The 19,678-nt window shown below is 41.4% G+C and overlaps 1 protein-coding gene across 1 annotated transcript in view; it reads right to left on the bottom strand.

The window, feature by feature from the left end:
* Positions 1–1,934: 1,934 nt before the first annotated feature.
* LOC102775703 (sphingosine kinase 1-like) overlaps positions 1,935–19,678 on the bottom strand; it is a 38,992-nt gene continuing 21,248 nt past the window's right edge. Inside the window, exons 3-5 of the mRNA XM_006787492.3 lie at positions 14,053–14,147; positions 12,274–12,389; positions 1,935–6,114 (exon numbers count right to left, since the gene is read on the bottom strand). Of these exons, the coding sequence (XP_006787555.2) occupies positions 5,256–6,114; positions 12,274–12,389; positions 14,053–14,147 (1,070 nt within the window). The 3' untranslated portion in view covers positions 1,935–5,255. The remainder of the gene's footprint in view (positions 6,115–12,273; positions 12,390–14,052; positions 14,148–19,678) is intronic.

Raw genomic sequence — 19,678 nt, 5'->3', positions numbered from 1 at the left:
CAGACCGGGTGGAGGTCAAAATGAAGGCGCCAGCGTCTCCTGGTGTTTAAACCAAAATAAATCTGTATCCGTGAAACTGAGATTTCGAGTCAGCAGAGGCAGAAAATTTAATAAAACAAATTGATTTTTCTGCAGCCCATCAGCTGAGATTGTCATATGTACATCATGGGCATGAATGTCATAATTTTGGGCTCTTGATGAGTTCTTCTTTTTCTAGGGTTGGGATGATTGTACAGCATCTTTAATCATTTTAAAAAACAAGAATTAGGTGCGCTTGAATTTATGTTGGATTTTCTCTAATCCACCCAAGGCTAAAATGTATCCGCCTTTATCTACTTAAAAAGAAAAATAATTGTGTGTTCAGCATCATTAGTGTGTTGGAAGATCTGTGTCCACGTTTCAACTGTCTAGCTCTTGATTTGAGGGGTAGTCTTTCTTTATTATTCCACCACTTTGTGTCATGTACCAGTACCACAGGCAGCAAAACGGCCCAAAAGCATGATTCTACCACCACCATGCTTGACAACTGGTACAGTGTTCTTTGAAAGCCTCACATTTACTCCTCTAACCAAAAAGCTCAGTTTTTTCTCCTGAAGGCGTTTGGCTTGTGTGGGCAGCCGAGACGAGCTTGAAGATGACGATTTTGGAGTAGGGGCTTCTTTCTTGGTTGGCACCCTCTAATAACTCCTGCAAAACCGTTCCGGGAGTTCCCAATTCAGGGCAGGCTTGAGCTTCAGTGGCTCCTGGATTGTTCCTGAACAACCTAACCAGCTTCCTCTCATCTGAGGATGGCAGTCCAGGTCTTCTTCCAGATCTTGGTAAAGTGGAGACATATGAACTCCACAATTTCAACAAATATTTAATTATCATATTTACTCAAGATTAATATAACTTTTTATCAAAAGCCCTGAATGTGGAACATTTGTCCTCCATAATCCTCCCTAGGGTGGATTTGAGTTGGACACATCCCTTATTAACACACCAGATCAGAGGTTTGCAGCGCTGCATACCTACCCACTCATTTTGGTCCAATGTCAGAAATTGTAAAGCAACTTTGACATTTAATCTTAAAGAACTGCGTTGCAGGTTTCCTGTCAGTGATAGATTATGTCTTCAGGTGTAGTTTTGAAGCAGTAACACACCTGAGAGTAAACCTGCAAAATCACCCTGTGATGCAGGACGCATGACCCAGTCATGACTTAAACTTTTCTCCTTTGAGTTTTCTGTCCTTGTGCAGGTGATGATGATATCTTCCTCCTTTGTATTCAGGCCACGTGGATGCAATTACTGTGTCCCTGACCTACATATAAGATGAGCTGTGCAGGCAAACCTTTCAGTTAACATCTGATTTTTGGAGAAGCTCATCCTGGCAGCAGGAAAGAGGAGGACGCAGCCAGCGTTTCACAAACCAAACACCAGTTTGTCTTTTTTGTCATAATTCAATTTATTTGTTTCAGTCAAAAGCACGTCAGTAGAGTGATTTGATTAGTTTAGAAAACTTACATTCGTCTAAATGGAAAAATAGATCTCTCTTAGAATAAAGAATCAATCATTCAATAATCAGCATGACTGAAAAATAAAATAAAATAAAAACAACTCATCTTCCCTTCACCGTAAACTTTGAAACACAGAAGATGACAGCGGTTCAGAAGCAGCAGATAAAGACAAACAGCAAATCGTCAGGTCCTTCATCGCCCTATCACGCACTTGGATTTTCAGTCACATCGACCTACAGAGGAAAACTGGTCTGACTCTCCATGTATGGGCTCAAATTGTGATCATAAAAATTTTGTACATATTGTGTATGATCAGAGATTGGTCAATAAGATTATTCAAAAGCAGCAAGTTAACTGCACTGCCGCACTCAAACCACCGGGGGGCAGCACAATCAAGGCACATGAAACTACCACAGAAACATTTGACTGCACTAAAAAAAAAAAGATGTAAGTGCTCTAATGGACTCTGCATTAGAAAAAAAATTAAATGTTACATAATGTTTCAGACAGAGCAGAAAACCTGCTGCTGCTTAAGAGCAGGTTTATTTTTCTTCTAAATTTAGTCAAATTTCCAGATAATTGAACATCATCATAGCAGGTTGATCCTGCTTCATCCTCCAGCTGGACCGAGCAGGTTTCCAGCACGATTGAATAAACTTAAATTAAGGCCCGTGATTCACTTACATTATGGAAGCACAACCTCGACGTCCCACGAAGGCTTTAACGTGGCGTTGGCAACAAGCGTACGTTGTGCAAAAAACACGGAAGAGGGAACAAATTTTGGTCTCTAACGATTGAGCCTTTGCAGATTCAAACAGTCGTTGGCGTGTTGAATAAAACATGGAAACATCAGCATGTTTACTGCGACTCTGTAGGCACATCGAAGCTCCACAACTTTCCTTCTTATGTGGACTTAAAGATCACCGTCGCCTCTCCCCTCCCTCATTTTACTGCTCAGCTTGAAGTGAAACACGTCCTCCTCTGACTCACTGCATCTGAACAGTCTACTAATGTTCCCCAATGATTTCCCGGGGTGAGGGGGAAGGAACACAACACCGCCCACCTCATGCAGCATTTAACAAGTCAATATCTCCCCCTTCTCCTCCTCCATGTCCACTCTCTCACACTCTGTGTAACCAGCTCCACCCAAAACCCCTGTTTAAGGCTCCTCAGTGTTCAAACATTTTGAAATCTGCAGTCATTTTCTCTGCGATTTAAAGCTCAATGCTAAGGACACCTCGGTGATGATAAATCTGCCACTGTGTGCGCGCTGTGACTGCTCTGCAGTGGCACCGAAAGCAACAAATAGATGGATGAAAACAGAAGAAGATGATGGGTGCTATGGTGAGGATGACGGGATGGCAGAGAGCGAGGCAAGGGGGAAAAAAATACAAACAGAAGCATCACATAAGTGAGGAGGAGCAGAGCCACAGCTGTTTGAGGGAGAAACTCCACCCGCGAGCACTTAAACACTTGCTGGAGGTGCAGTGGTTTTTCTAAACGGGCAAAGAGCTCTGCGGCTTTTAAGGTCCAGCATGCAGCACAACGACACGGCTGAGGGAGTTTTGCTTGTTGCGAGCGTAAAAACAAATCTGGCTTAATCAGAATTCACATCCACACAAAATGTGCCTGTGAACATTTTTCACTGGAGCGGTTTCATCCTGCAAAAACAAAAAAAACAGACACAAAAACTGAAAACTGTCGCAAGTGAAGATGGAAGCGCAGCAATCGCCTCACAGATTTCACAACCTGTTTATGTCAACAAAACCTCTAACGAATTTTCCTCCTCCGTTTTCCTGCCGCTTTATGAAAATCTCGTGCCAAAAGAAAGTCTGAGTCACGACGGAAATATGAACGTGAAAACGGTGCCAAAGCTGTGTGAGATTTCTGTGGGTGTGACCGCTTGTTTAGTGTGTTTTAAGGTGGATTGCTTCTTTACATTCACTCTCACCTGTCGCCATCAGTGACCCCAGCTCTAACCTGTGATTCACTTAAACGATGGAATACATATTCGTATTTGTATTCTATTAAATTTGGCAATCAGGGAACAACTCTCCCCCAGACGAGTCTGGATCCACGGATGCCAGGCAGCAGCTTCCACAGCTGAAAGTCAATTTCCCAACGTTCCAGTAGGACTTCTACTTAAATTTTGGTGTGATTCACTTGCTGAGGCCCACACAGCCTCTAGACTGGATGAAGATATGTTGGACGCAATTCTGCTTGGACAAGTTAACGTGGCTGGTTTAAAAATCGGGAACTGGGGAGGCTGAATGTGTGAAATGACCCTTTAGTGCTTTCAAGAAACAGGATCAAGTTAACAAGTTTAAGGCAACAATGAGAAACTCTTCAGAGAGCGAAACAACGTGACAGCCTCTGATCAGAAACCAGGAACGCTGGTGCAGGAGCGCCCCACGAAGCTCTAATACATGATAAAATAAATATAAATAACTTAAATATAAATACTTTTATCTAATGATTATTTATACAATGTGCTTAGCTGGGGTTCACTTTAAGATAACATGAAGAAAAAGACGTTTTCCTGCCTTGGCGTCGCCCATGACACAGACGAGCACCTTCCCTCCTGAAGGTCACGTCCATAAAGGCTTTCATTTACGAGTTTCAGCCTCTCTCACACAAACAGACACAAACACGCTGCACTGCAGAGGAGTGTAAAGGCCAGTGAAAACTAATCCCCCGTCGTTGCATAAGATGCTGTAATTCTGGCTGATGTGTTTGCTGCAACGCAGACAAACATCGCTGTTCGTGCAGCCGCGATGAAACGAGACGCCGGGAAAAAGATGGTGATGGATTTTCGTTCTCCGGAGGCTGAACGTTTGATGAATGGATGATGAAACGTGTGGGTCTTTATGTGTTTGTGTTTTAGCTCAAATGAGGCAGGACTACCGTCAGTTCACACAGTCATGGCTTCGGAGTGTTCAGTATTAAATTAACAGTCACATTAAATAAACGGAATTAAAAACCTAATGATGCTTAATACTTTTAAATGAAATCTTTTCACAATAACAGCCTGTTACATCAGATCTTTTTGAATTGTTTGTGCTGCTAAATTAATGTTTATTTCCTCTTTTTTCAAATGTTGTAAAAAAAAAAAAAAAAACATTAAAGAAACATATTCACAGACTTCAGGAAGTGAGGAAAAACTAAGCTGAACACTCAGTTTGAGACATTTGTTTCTCTACTCTTGAATCTTTCTGAAGTCGTCGAGCAGTTTTAAGGGAAGGGAAGCTAACTGTGAATAATAAAAAGGTCAGTTTTGGCTGTTCCCAAATCTCACACAGGGCTTTACGCATGTTTAGAGATTTGTGTCTCTTCCTGGAATTAGAACTGGGGCGTGTAAACCACTACACTGTGGAGCCACTGATGTTACTCTAGTATGGAGCTTGAAATGAGCCAATTACATCAACTTTGAACGGACTCCGTTTGTGTTGCTTTACAGGTCAAAATATCTGTACTAAAATCTCTTATTGTGAAAAGAATGTTTAATAATAAAATATCAAGCTAAGCGTGAAAAAAAAAGTCATTTTTAGTGTAATTCATGGCATTATTTGGAGTTTGTTTCATTATTTGTCTAATACTGAACACTCCGCTCATGGCATTTTAATGTAATAACATCAGGAGGCTTGAATCCGCTGCTTTGTCCTGCAGCTGCACAGCTCCTGATGCGACAGGTGAAACACATTTATTGTTAAACGCCGTCACAGAGCAGAGATGAAAGCGGGCAGTCGAGATTGTTCAGTCTCATCCAGTGATTAACCTCGACAGGCCTCTGTGCACCTCAGCCTGTACTGGGCCGTACTCCACCACCTCTCCGTCTACTGTAATTATTCCTTTGGGCGAGTACGGCTCCAGTCTGAGCGCCCGCACCTTAGTGTACACCAGATGTTGGCAGTTAGTAGTCAGATGTGCACCCTTCTCCATAGCTAGGAACAGCCTCAGCAGCGCGGTGGGCGATATCCCCGCTCTAACGTAAAAAAGATGAATGACGCCGTCGTCCGGGGTGGCCTCCGGTGCCGCCAGGAGATCCTCTGCCAGGTGGGATTGGTACATCGCCAGCATGAGGACAAAGTCTTCCTCCGGGACCACCACCCAGTCGTCGGGCAGCGGCTGATCCAGAGGTGGCAGCAGGGAATCGTGTGGGCCGGGGAGGGCTTTGGTGGCGCTTCGGGAAGGCGTGCTCTCCACCCGCCTCACTTTGAGGGAGTTGTTGGAGTGGCAGGAGTTGTGGAAGGAGGAGTCTCTGACAGCAGGTAGTGTCACAGGGGGGACCCGATCCTTGCAGAGCATTGTGTTGATCCTCAAAGCCTCCTCGTTGTTGTGGTCCTTGGTGGCGGGCAGGTAAGCCAGCCTGCCCTTATAGACACGGAGAGAGGCCAGCCGCACCAGCGTGCCAATGGTGAAGCGGACGGTGCCAAAGTGACGGTACTTCTCGCTCTCTATATCGACGTCCGCTACAAAGCCCCAGGCCAGAGACAGGAAGGAGAAGAGACGGGGGCTGGAGGAGAGATGGACGGAGACCATATCCATGTGGGACACCAGACCTTTGCAGAGCAGGAAACCACAGCTGACCAGGAGCTCCTCGCTGGTCACAGGAGAGGCTCTGCAGGAGGAGAGGGGACATTTAAACACTTCATGGCAGCTCCTGCTTTCAGACACGACCACAGTTGGGCTGAAACAACCACATGAATAAATTATAAGTGATTTGCAAGTAAATTATTTAGGAAGTATTGTGGTGATTAACTAATGTCGTTGTTAACTGTACATCTTCAGCTGTTGGATAAATGTGATTTTTAACAATAACAACTCACAACAATATATCCGTTAATCAAGAAAGCAGTGTGCATATTATTAAATAATCAGAATATTCAGCCTTAAAGTAAATATACGACAAGATTTTGAAATGTTGACATGTAAATATGCAAGTTAGACATTTAAAAACCCAAAGACCACTTATATTTGTTTTATTGCTACAGCTTAATTTAGAAATCACCTCTACAGGCCATATTCTCCTTGTGTTTTTTGTTCTGTACAAGCACATTTATGCATTTCCTGCTGCACACTCAGTCACATGGGAGGGGAGCAGGTTTAAGGGTTCAGCATTTTGCCCAAGGACACGTCAACATGCAAACTGTGGAGGTGGAGATCTCCTCCACAGACTTACTGCGAAATGACCTGCTCTACCTCCCGATCCACAATCCAAGCTTTATTTATAAAAAGAGAAACATCCACCACAGAACAGCTTCCATTCTGGTTCCATTTAATCATTATTTGCAATGAAATCTATTTAAATGTGAGCGACGGGCTTTTGTAATGTAAAGCAGAGGCATCTGATCCAAACTGGAAACAAATCTAGACCCTCAACTAAAGCTGATTTTCAGTGTTGATTTATGTTTCAGTTCATAAAATATCAAAAACAAATCATTTGAGACTCTGCAGACAGCTAGTTTCCCCTCATCAGTCTGGCAGGAGGAGGCAGTTAAAAATCTGGTTTCAAACACAAGATAAAGACACCAAAATAATACAAAAAGGCTCCTTCTGTATTTTTAGGAAGTGGGTCAAGGCATCCTTGTGTTTTTGTAAGTGAACTTTAAAAAGTGGCGTTATGCAATACAGGGCTAACAGTGACCTTGTTGTGCTATCTGAAATCACTGAGGTGGGGGAGAGAAGAGGTGGAGCCCCTACAAAGCTCAGAGGGTGGGGGTGTAGGCGAAGGACAGTGTGGGCCTTCAGATAACAAAGACGACCCCATCTGGGAGAACGGATACAGAGGTGGAAGGTCACGTTAACACGCACCCACAGATTTGCCGGCTGTTACAGCCAACGGCCAATTACAGCGAGGACTGGACGTCTCAGCGGAGCTCAGATATCTCCATATTCAACATCCTGAATTTATTCATCAGTCTAGCTTTCCAAACAAACTCATCTACATTTTCACAGCTCTGTTACTGTATAATCACACTCTGGTAAAAAGGTCAAGAAATAATCTGATTATAAGGCGATTTCCAGCTCATCCTGCTTCGCCTCTCAGTTTTAAGTGTTAAAAGGTATTAATTCAATTTATAGAGCACCGAACCACAACATGATTTATAGACGTGCTCTTGGATTGTTTGGGGTAATAAAGAGCAAAGAAATAAACCTTTGTGAGCAGCGTGCAACTGTGTGCAGATTTCAGCAACATTTATTTCAGAGAGATAGTTCTGCCAATGTCAGAAGAAAGAGCAAGACGCGATCAGAGAGCAGCAGGATGCTGTTTGTAGCATAAAAATGTCAAACATTTAGCAACATGTTAGCAACAATGAGGTGAAATAAAGCAGGTTAACAAGAGAGATTCAAATACCCAAAAAACTGATTGCCTACCCAACGAACGAATATTGAATAGTCAAATATTTGGCCAATCATGGTACACGATCTTAAGTTTAGTGATTTACCTAACAAATGAAAGCTCACCGGTTTGATCCCAGGAGGAGACACAAATCCCTTTGGGGTTGCGCCAGAAAGGCCATCTGATGTCAAAAAACAAAAACAGATAGAACATGTGGAGCTACCTGCCTACCTTGTGAATAGGGAACCAGCCAAAGGTAGCTCTTCATTGTACAATACCTTAAAGTATAGAGTAAGTGCACAGCAACAATGTAGAGGAGAAGCTCAGTGTTAACAGAAAGAAGCTTCAGATGGAGGCTCAAGAACGGCAGCCATCTTCCTTTGATGTCCACTGATGAAAAGCAAAGTGTCTTAAAGGTGTTTAGCAGATCATCGCTTGAGTTTAATCTGAGAACTACTGTTTCTGTGGTGTTGTACGCAGCCGTAATCACTGTGTGTGAAGTGGACAGAAACATGAATGAAAACAGAAGGGGTCCCAGTATGCAGCCTTGAGGAACACCGAGGTTAAACTGCATTTATTGTCCACATTTCAATGCACTAATTTCTCTCCTATATTAAACATGCAGTGACATTAACTATAACACACACTCTTCTGCTCACTGATGATGCATCAAGGTCTATTTTTGGGGCTCACTCATGGATAAGAATATATAAAAATAACCTCCTGGATCACTTGACCTGTGTAAACATTTCCTAATTGCTTTGGGTTCTCAATCACTAGTTTAAAATCTCATCGATTACAACTAATAGATTCGATTAGAGTCCAAAAGATTAGTCCAAAAGAAGTATAAAAGTAGAACTGCACTAAAAATGTGCTTTATCCTCTTAGACTTTGACTTACATATTTATTCACATTTTACAACACAATCATCCCACTGTATTCAACAACTAACTCATCAGGAAAGTGTGAAATTAAGTCATGGATAGAGGGAGCCAATGGGCCATTTTCCATATCTATCCATCTTTTATTTACAGTCAGTAGGTCTGAATGTTAGTGTAGCTCACTGAAGTGGTTGGTCTCTTTCAAACTGGAATAATGGTGGTAGCTTTGAAGCATTGGTAGACCACAGCCCGTGACAGACACATATTAAAGCTGCTGGTGTTAGTTAAGCGGCGAAGCCTTGCTGCACCCATCCAGGACTCCTGTCAGGGCCTGCCGCTTCCGCGGAGTCTTCTGTCATGTGTCCACAGCATCAGTGGTGCGACTGGCGCTGTGGGCTTTGCTCTTTATGTCATTTCCTTGTTATTCCTGTCAGAGTGGGCAATAAATCTGTTGCTCTCTTGATGGGATGACGGATGTGGTGGGGGTGGTACCGTTGTGACAAGCGATATAGAACTGTATGGCTTGCCATTGATGGTTGGATGACGTTGCAGCTCCTGCTCAGAAGCAAATTAGACCCTCAGCCAGCAAACCTGCACACTGCCAGTGTTTTGCATAACACCAAATACATTCTAGCTGTCGCTCATTTGATCCACGTAGCCTCGGTGAACCCGACATTCAGCTGGGAATAATACCAAATACAATCTGGCCAGGGCTACTGCAGGACAGAGAGGGAGAGATTTTCTGGATGCCCCGGGACTGTGAGAGGAGAGTAAACAATGCAGAATCTGGTCCCTTCCTCCCATTGTTGCTGCCGCTCTCACTGGAAGACTATTGTTTGATGAGAAGCTGATTGGCAGATGAAAGAATAAACCACCAGTGAGAGGTGTTTTCTTCAGTTTGACTATATTCACTTTAACTTTTATTCAGTAGTATAATCCCCCCCCCAATTATTATTATTTTTTTAAATCCAAGACAGCAGGACAAAAAACTGCTTGACTACAGAAAACACCCGCCAAAAAAACAACACTTGAGTGAAAAATTATTTAATTAAATAAAACAGCGAGGCGCTCAGATAAAGCTCATGTGACCTACAAAAAAAGAAGCAGCTTGAAAAGGAAGCGCCTCAAAGCACTTAAACAAGCTTTTTTTCCCCCCCCATTTCCCACATGGTGACTTTAGAGTATAAAGAGCAGAATATCTAAACACACAAATAGAAGCCACAGTTCAAAAGCTGTTTACATAGAAGGATGCAAATTTGTATAGAAATAGACCAAGAAGCCACATCTTTATGAAACAAACCAACCACCTGTAAGAAAATTAACTGCGTGTCACATGTTTTGGTACCAAACGAAGGGATGATTTAGGCACTTACACTCTCCAGTGGCGTGAGCTGCCTATTAGTGGAAATAAATACCAGTAAGAAGAACTGAGAACACCTGACACGAGCCAGTTAAACAGAGATGCAAGTCCTTAACCAAGAAACAATTGTAGGCAATGGCTGTTGGAAACCAACTGCAAGTAGCTACAGTGACCAACTGGTCAACTTAACCAGCAACACCCTTAGGGCAACATGTTGCAATCAATCAATCAGTCTGTGTTGATTTGTGCAACTTGTCTGTAAAACATCTCTTTGCAATTGGGGCCTCGACTGGTTTGCAACTGGTTGCACTCTTGTTATATTCCTACATAAAATCAAGGCTGTGTTTGTTAATCATGTTTCAAATCTTCAAATCCAGTTGCTTTGAAGATGGCAACTGACTGCGAGTCGCCCATACCTGGTTCTTTCTTTGACTTGACCATTTAAAAGATTGTTGTCAAGATTGTTGTGTTCACTGCATACGACTGCAATAATTTGGACGTGCCCCAGTGTCCATCCACGGTTTTCTCTAATGTGACTGCAGCATCATGTTAAGATGCAACAGAAACGGCCGCACAAAGTGATGATTTGGCATCGTGCCCTGCTAAGAGTGACAGTCCTGTTTTATGCTTCTGGTAATTACAAGGAAATATGAGTGCATAAAGAGTCCTGACACATCAAGAAGATGATTTAGGAGTCACTGGCCCAGCATATGAAGGCAATGAGTAAATTAAGTCATGTAACCAATAAATGGTTCAGGATTTACTGCAAACTGGAAAAAAATACAACAAAAACAAGGTATACTTCTTCTTCTTATCATCATCATCATTATTATTATTGCACAGATAATTAAAAAAAGGAAAACATAACATCTGCTGCCACTGACCTTTTAAATAACAGCTTTTAATGTTAATATTTTATTCCAGATGTTTCTGTGTTATGATGTTATATTTATTGTGTTTAACTGTTTGGTTGATGGTTGAGTGACTTCTGCTGATTGTAGCTCTCAGGGATCATTACGATGTCCTTGACCCCTGATGTACTGCAGGTTTCAGACTCAAACTGATGACACTGTACTTCATAAACAACGCCACTGGTCTTTTTCTTTTTAGACTGAATGGTAGTTAGTAACAGTTTATGCTACATGAACATTTACAGATAAACGTGGTCTGATACATATGCTGATATCAGCTTTATTATTAGGTGATATGTGGTTAACTAATTTTTAAACTCCTCCCATCAACTGTGTTCTGAGTGTTTGAGTTTCCCACTAACTACAGAACAAACTGTGTCACTGCAGAGATAGTGTGTGATACATCAGTAATCTGCTTGTATGTATTTGTGTTATAATAAATGTCACTGCATGTATAGAGTAAACGAGTTCCTTTATCTTCTGTCCCTCTGATTTCTTCTTTCTGTTCTGTGTTCAGGTTGAATGATCTCCAAACAATAACCCATTTGAATGAGTCATGAATAATTAATTCAGATGAGAGGAGTGCATTTTACAACGAAAAGCACCAAAAGGAGTCAGGACCATGTGTGTCTGAGGTTCAGCCGTGCAAAAGATGCTGTATCTACAGCAACGCTGCAAATAAATACATCCTATTGATTTCTGTAACATGTCCACAACATTTTACAGAAAAAGCTGTTGTTATATGACTGATGAGAAACAGAAGGTTCGACAGGCCCCACTGAACCTGTTAAAGGGATCAGAGCCACGATTCAGAGTCCTTGTCTGCAGATCTTTGTTCTTACGTGAGAATAAAAATAGACAGACCTCCTCCTGCTACAATCACTTGCTAAGAAAGTAATTACTAATGACAGCTACTGTTTGGTTGAAACTACACACTGCATGTGATTTAAATCACTTAACCACAGGTATGTGCATGTTGCTCGTGTAATGCTGTGGCTCAGGCTGGTATGTTCACAGACTGGCTGGACTGGTTTCGGTGGAGCTCTACACCAGAAGTTCATCATGAGAAACGAATCATTTTTACTACCGATTAATCTGCTCATTGATTATTAGCGTAATTTTAAAATTGCAAAAACAAAAGATCTTTATTTTTAAGATGATGTCTTATTAAGTTTTATTTTATCTATCCAACAGTCCAAAACTGGGGGGGAAAAAAGGTTCAAGGTTTTGAGGTTTCTACAGAGTGCTGATGACTGATTTGTGCGTGTGTGTGTGCGTGCCTCACCCAGAGTAATGATGTATGGATGCAGCCAAGGCGTTGCCTGATCCACCAGGAAGGATACCCAGTGGTGTCCGGATGGCCTCCTCCCAATCTGGCCTCTCTAGCAGACCATTTATCACCTGACGCACACAGAAAATACAGCCTCAGTAAGGTGGCCTGAAAAATTTACTGTGTCAGCTAGACAGTGACAGATATACACTGTATGGACCAAAGTACGGGGCCACCTGCACATCAAACCACCAGGAGCTGGTGACCGTGGAAAGCCATGCAATTAAGTTTTTGCGCTGATGTTAATGCAAGAGGAGGTTTGGAACTGTAAGGCTGAGGTTCTGTGGTCTCCACACGCTTCCACTTTGCAATAATAGCACTTAGAGCTGATCATAGAATATTTAGGAGGGAAGAAATTTCATAAACTGACTTGCTGCAGCAGTGGTGTCCTGTTACAGTCACACGCTTTACTTCAGTGAGCTCTTTAGAATGATTCTTTTCACAAGGTGTTTGATGAAAGCAGCTACATTCAGATATCAAGAGAAAGTGTGGCCCAATTTTGTCCATAGTTTACTTGCATTTACAATATATGTTTTGCTGAAAGTACAGTAATGCAGGTTGTAAATATTGCCATCATATCAACAGTTTATGATACTCTTAGAAACACCTGCAGTGCATGCAGCAGAGTAGCAGAGTCAAATGGCATCTGCACAGCAGGTTTCCAACCACCAATCCATCCATACACTTTTTTAACTGCTTGTCCAATTCAGGGTCGTGTGGGCCTGGAGCCTATCCCAGTTGTCATAGGAGAAAAGGAAGGGTACACCTGAGACATGATGCCAGTTTATCACAGGGTTAACATAAATTAATCACCAATCAACCGAATACGCATGTCTTTGGACCGTGGGAAGAAGCCAAAGTTCTGAACAAAATCCATGCAGGCAGGGGAGAAAAACACAGAAAAGCTCCTGCTGGCTGAAATGTTCAAACTAGGAAACCTCTGTGTGGGCTGACAACGCTAACCACTGCTACACTGTGTTGCTGAAATTTCTAGCATTGTACATATGTATATATTCTATGTAGCAAGTATTGTATGAAATACTGTGGTGGGGAGAAACAATAACTTGTGATTTTTCCCACTTCAACTCTAACATGTCGTTGTCATCAGCTCCAAAAGTCCGGTATTGGTCAGGCTCCGACAGTCAGCATCCAGCCTGGTAGCACAATCTTTTGTAGTACTGTGGAGTGCTAATATTCATGTGCTCACAGAGAGAATAGAAAACTATTGTGTTTACGCCATTGTACTCACTCATTTTACCTTTTAGGAATGCAATTTTAACCATTTTAGACCGAAATAACCCAGGCAGAGTCTATGTACATTTAACCTAACACTGTCTGTGTGATGGATGACTGTGAGGTGAATTTGGTGGGTTGAGTAGCTGACTGCTGTTTCTACTGGCCAGCTCTTTTTTGATTGGCAGGCTACATTTTTAGTTATTTGTGTAATAAATGTCAGAAATTACCCATGTCTTTAAAAAATGACCATGCAATCAAAACATTTATGCCCAAAAATGCTGATTTCACGTAATTTGCTTTTATGTAAATATAAAACGATGTAAAACATTATTGTTAATAGAATCTGGCCAAATGAAACATACTTGATCGGCATACATACAGTTTATAAAAAGTATATTTGAATAAATAAACAGCTGAGTTCATATATTCCAGCTGGATTGGTTTTGAGATTACGGTTGTGTTTTTGGTTATGAACATAGTGCACGTGTGTGTCTTTACCTCATACAGAAGTCCGTCTCCTGACATGATGACTAAAGCGTCCCACTGCGACAGGTCAGCCTCTTTCACCATCTCCCGAGCGTGATTCTGCCGCTCTGCAAGACAAACAGAGAAAATATGTAAAGTATGTTGACTCATGCAGGTTTGTCTTTGCTGGAAGAGAAATCTGAAAAGGGAGACACATTCTCAAAATGTCAGCTTCATTCCTCCTCATAGAGGTGTAGCTACTTGTGTTACAGCAGAATAGCATAGCTGGGCGAGCACGGCCAAAAGACAGCAACATGACACAAACACGAACACCTGAGGCAGTCTGAGTAGATCCCTGCTCCTCCTGTAGTTTTAGTCTTCCTCCCCTTCCCTTCAGTTTCCAAATTAAAGTATCACCGTGGGAGGGAAAGTTGATATATGGTCTTAAATGAAGCGCCTGTCACACCGCCAATTAGATTGAGAGAGCTAAATTACTCAGGAGCACTCTGTCAAATTACTCCGAGAATGAATAATCTGATGTGCGTCTGTCGCTAATGGGCCAGCTGCTTGGATGGTACAGGAGTAAACTTTTCTACTTTTTGGTGTTCATGATTAAAGCTTAGACTTTAAAATGAGGGGGAAAAATCCAGATGGGTACAAAGCAGGTATAAATGTAACACGTGTACAAAAGTTCAGAAAAAAGGTGACAAATCCCCCCAAAAACTAATTATTCTGGACATACCAACAAACCACAACATCAAAACCACGAGTATTTAGAAGGTTTTGTGTTTGTAAGGCTGTCACACGCGTAGGCCTGTGCGATATGACCAAAATCTCATATCCCGATATAAGAATTCTATCGTCTGATAACGATATAAATCACAAAAATGTAACATTTTCTGTAAATTCTGTGACTCTCGGGCAGCTCGACTTGCGTGAACTGTTTAATATAAGAGTACTGTATATACTGTATACTGTAAAATATAAGAGAAAGAGAGAACTTTAAGAAATTAATATAGCCACTACAGTGACCATCAAAACAATGAAAAAAATATTGCCGTAAACAGTTTATTTTGCGACACCACGAAACAAACGATAGCGTAAAATGAAATGATAGACGTTTTTATATCGTCATCCGATATATATCGTTATATCGAACAGCCCTACACATGCGTGTCACATCTGAACATTTAATTGCACAAGCCTCGTGAGTTTTCTTAATCAGGTTTTTGAATATTCCATTCGCGTTTGTCTGCTCTTGTAGGAATCCTTTGTATCTCTCTTTCACTGTCAGAGTCTCCTTCTCAACAGTTTCAAGGTTAAAGGGCAGAAGAAGTGCTCTGAGGCGTAAAACACACACTCACACACACAGCAGCACCACTGGTTTGTGTTTCTGTGCTTCATATTTCTTATTTTTCTTTACAAAGCAGCAATCATTCTCTCATTTGATTAGATAAAAAAAAAAAATTAAGGTAACGATGAAGCATTTCAGTAAAGTTGGACTTTAGATTGTTGAAATAATGGAATCACTGGATTTCTCACTGTATCCCCACTAAAAGTATCAAGTATTTAGACATTTAGTATTACATATTCAACATGGTGCTTATATTTCATACTTACAAAAGCTATTAAGAAGCTATTAAGAACATTTTTTTTTTTTTTTTTTTAATACCACCACGCACTGCTTTGTTGAAGATGGGTTTGTTTTTTTCAAATAGGAACAGAAACCAGACACTGCTCTCATTCAGCAGCCTGTTAGTTATGCTAATACACTAATACGCTTCCAGTGCCGTTGCGAGCCAGTTTGGTCTTGGTGTCTTTTCGGACCAGACTACATTTTCACAGCTCTGAGAACCGATCATTACATACCATAAATAGTGGAACGTGAAATATGAAGAAATATGAAATATGTATGAAGTTACTTCTGTAAAAATGCCTAAAGTTCTGATTTTAATGCAAAGATACATGCAGATTCCATGCATTAATTAACCCAGCATACAGACACACATGCACTTCTCTCTAGTGACGGATCTATTTTTTTCTTCCTTTCTTTCTACTTCCTCTTCCCTGAAACCCACAGAATGAAGGAATCAATTCCTCCTCATCATTTCAGTCACATCACATTTAGTTATTTGCGCAGAGTCTGAACACTGAAAAGGTTTAAAAGGCCTCCAATCAGCAACAAAGCTGCAGAGCAGCAACACTGCGGTGTGGCTGAAGGATAACTCCTCACATCGGTCAAACCATTAGGGGATGGTGGAACTGCTTGTTATGGTTTTTATAGTAGTTGCTGCAGTGGAGAGGAGACAAAATCAAGTACTGTTGAACTTTTATGTTTCTAGCTTTGAACAGGTACTTAACAGCAATGTACCGACTGCAATTTCATGTTGAGCAACATTTGACTGACTCTGGAACTGATTGGCACAGATTGGCAGAGCTGTGAAAACGAGGGCAGCAGATGGCTACAACAGAAGATTACAGGCCACTGTGAGAGGATCACGATGAAGACAGATTCCAGCCCATAATAAAATACATGCCGTTTCACAGAAAACATTGTTGTAAAAGTCAACATCCTGTGTAATTTTCTTTTCACTGCATGCTGTCACCAAACCACAAACTTTTCAATTGTTTTTTTAAAACCAGATGGTCAGTGATGTGATATGCGCAGTTTTTAGGTCCCTTTGAATATTGAAATTAGAGTTGAGAGACTCCACATTCATTTACAAATGGGCAGGCATTACTATAATGGCTGAGAAGTGGTAAGACTTACTTTTATAAAGACTTTATCATCAATCTCAGCCTACTGGCTTACAGTAAAATCCTGCCACCAGCTGACTGACCAGTCCATCTGTGACACTGAAGCATCAGCTCCTGCAAGGGCTTGAACAGCTGCAAGAGCACCGTGTCACTTGAAAACAAACAAATCCTGTTTGGGTGCACTTCCTTAAATGCCATTCTTCTTGAGATGACAGCCTCACAAATGACATTACAGTTCTCCACATATCAAATTCCTCTGTTGTGATGGTTTAAGTGCATGTAAGGTAACAGAAAGCCTCGTCCTCCTGTCGACCTTAATCTTCCAGCTAAAGGCAGCTTAATGAACCTCCACCTTGCTTTTTACGTTTCCTGCCCACAGCAGTCTTTAAGCAGCTGCACTCCTCCAGCAACATGACAGCAGGTGATGACAGTTAAACAGCACAACATACCGAACGCGCGCGTGCGTGTGGGGGGGGAGCAGGAAACACTAAACATTGCGACAGCTTTCTCAGCTGCCGGGAGCGGCCTGACGGTGAAGTCACCCAAAGTTTGTACACACACAATTGTAAAAACTACATCTTAACTGATTTTCAGAGTATTTCAGTATTCCAGATTAACAGTCTGATAATATTAGATTGGTTGTGGTTTAGGAGACATGAGTAAAGCAGTAAAAACCTAAATAAATTGCACAAGACATTTTTAAGACCAAAAAAAAAAAAAAAGAAGAAAAGCAAATGAATATTTTTAAATTTGTCAGACAAGCTACTTTTCTGTCAGTTATTTCATCGTTCAGGCTTTAGAGGGTTCATTTCTGGTCCCTCCTGAGAGTCGCGACAAAATATGGGCTGTCAAACACTGTAATATGTATCTTCATGTGTAAAATTGGCAGCACTCCCCTTTAAGCATCACTGCCCAGCCAATTTTGTACCCGGGTATGCTGTGTTATCTCCCAGGATTTCTGGCATTTGAGATCAATGTCTCCTTACTATTTTGAGCCTTTTACTTGTCTACAGCAGCTGTCAAAATGTCACTCGCTTTGTGCGGCTTTATTGCACAGCTCCAGTGTGATTTCCTGGATTCCTGCTTAACAGGAGGCTGTGATAGATTTTTAAACAGTTTCCTTTCAACATTTTGTGAGATCTAGGAAAATTCCTGCTCTCTCGTTGCCCTTTTCTTCTAGTGTTCATGCAATAAATGTTTTAACATCCTCACGTGGGTCACAACAGAGAATAAGAGCTCCGAGATGTACAGCAGATTTCAAAAGAGCATGACGAGTGCTGTCATAAATGAAAGAACAAAAGACTGAACAAGAAAGACAGAAAAAGCAACCGAGCAGTTTCAGGGAATAGCCATCTCTTCTGGTAAATATTTGTAATCTGTATTGAGTTTATGAGCCGGAGCAGAAAAGCATGACATTGTTTAATTAATACTGTCTGACAGAGTGCCTGTGAGGAATCAGCAGGCCTTCTTCACATGTGCACTAACAAGAACACAACCACAGACAGAACAACACACTCTCTCCTCTACACTGGACCCCCACAGCAGTGCAGTCATCCTTCATCCATCCTCCACCCCTGGCAGTGCCTGCAGCTGCCACACAGCAAGATTCAATAATGACTCTGTCTACTTTTGTTAATATACGCTTACAAGAGCATCCACAAACGCTTCCAGCCGTATGCTTCATACAGATGCCACTAACACACAGGAACAGACAAACATGCTGTTACAAAGTAAGGGTGCCAGAAAACACATTATAAAGCACATTTTTTTTCACAGGCAATGAGCTAACACATGGGTATAAACAACTTAAACTGACCGCTTTTTAATTCCTTCTTAAATGACAAAAATAGTCACAGGTAGTGAAGGAGCTCTAATGTAATGACGGGAACTAGTGGATGAGGCTTAGCAAAGTCCAGAGGCCAGTACAGTATTTTGCACCTGGCTGTCATCATGCTTTTTAATGCAGCAGAGTGGGATATTTTAACATGGGAATCTATGGTGATTGACTCTCTTTTGAAACCAGCCTCAAGTTGCCACAAGAGGAGCTGCAGTTTTTGGCACTTTTGTTTTGGTTTCATCTTTCAACTCTCTTTTTCTGTTTTTCTTTCTTTCTTTTTTAAAAAACCCCCCAGCAGATTAGCAGTTGTTATATTCCAGTGATCTTTGAACTAGGACTGTGCCATATCATATCGCAAAGAAGCATAAATATATGAATAATGTAAAAATGTCAGACAAACAAAGAGACACACCCAGGAATGAGCAAGAATCACACGTCAGGCACAGGTAAGGTGTGGACCAAATGTAAATAAATGACTCAACTGAGCGTCAATAGTTGCATTCCATATGAGAGGAAAGGCAAGTAAGTCCTTATTACTGACGTGGTTACATGTTCGTAAAGGATGGCTTTAAGGGATATTACGATCTAATATTGAGGCCATATCGTCTGCCCCTACTTTGAACTTTGAATTTAAAGTAACTCAAAAAGGAGTTTCGGTCACTGCTTGTTCACTGTGATGTTCCACCTTGAGTGTGCAAAATTAAGTATGTTCAGAGTTTGAAAACACTGATTTTACGTTCACCTGCTGAAAAATCATAAAAGGTTCACAAAGTACACAAAAAACTGTGAATGCCAGTGTACAGATACTACAACAGGAACGGAGTTTTACCAAAACACTATGGGGCAGATTTAGTAACAAAACTGGGTTTTGGCAAGGAAAAAAAAAGGTACTATCATCTATTATAATGAGAGTGCGTAAGAGGGGAACACAGAGATTCTTGCAACTGACCCTGTTGCATATGCATTTCTGCAAACTCTTTCTGAAGGAGCAACATAAAGGGAAAAAATATTTAAATCAAGCGTGCAAACTGATTTACTAACACTTACAACATTTTTACAGATAAT

Source organism: Neolamprologus brichardi, chromosome 6 (genome assembly GCF_056152115.1).
Source record: "Neolamprologus brichardi isolate AB-2024 chromosome 6, ASM5615211v1, whole genome shotgun sequence".
In the NCBI taxonomy this organism is placed as follows: Eukaryota; Metazoa; Chordata; class Actinopteri; order Cichliformes; family Cichlidae; genus Neolamprologus; species Neolamprologus brichardi.
The sequence above is the reverse complement of the archived record's forward strand: the minus strand, read 5'-3'. Positions and strand labels throughout refer to the sequence as shown.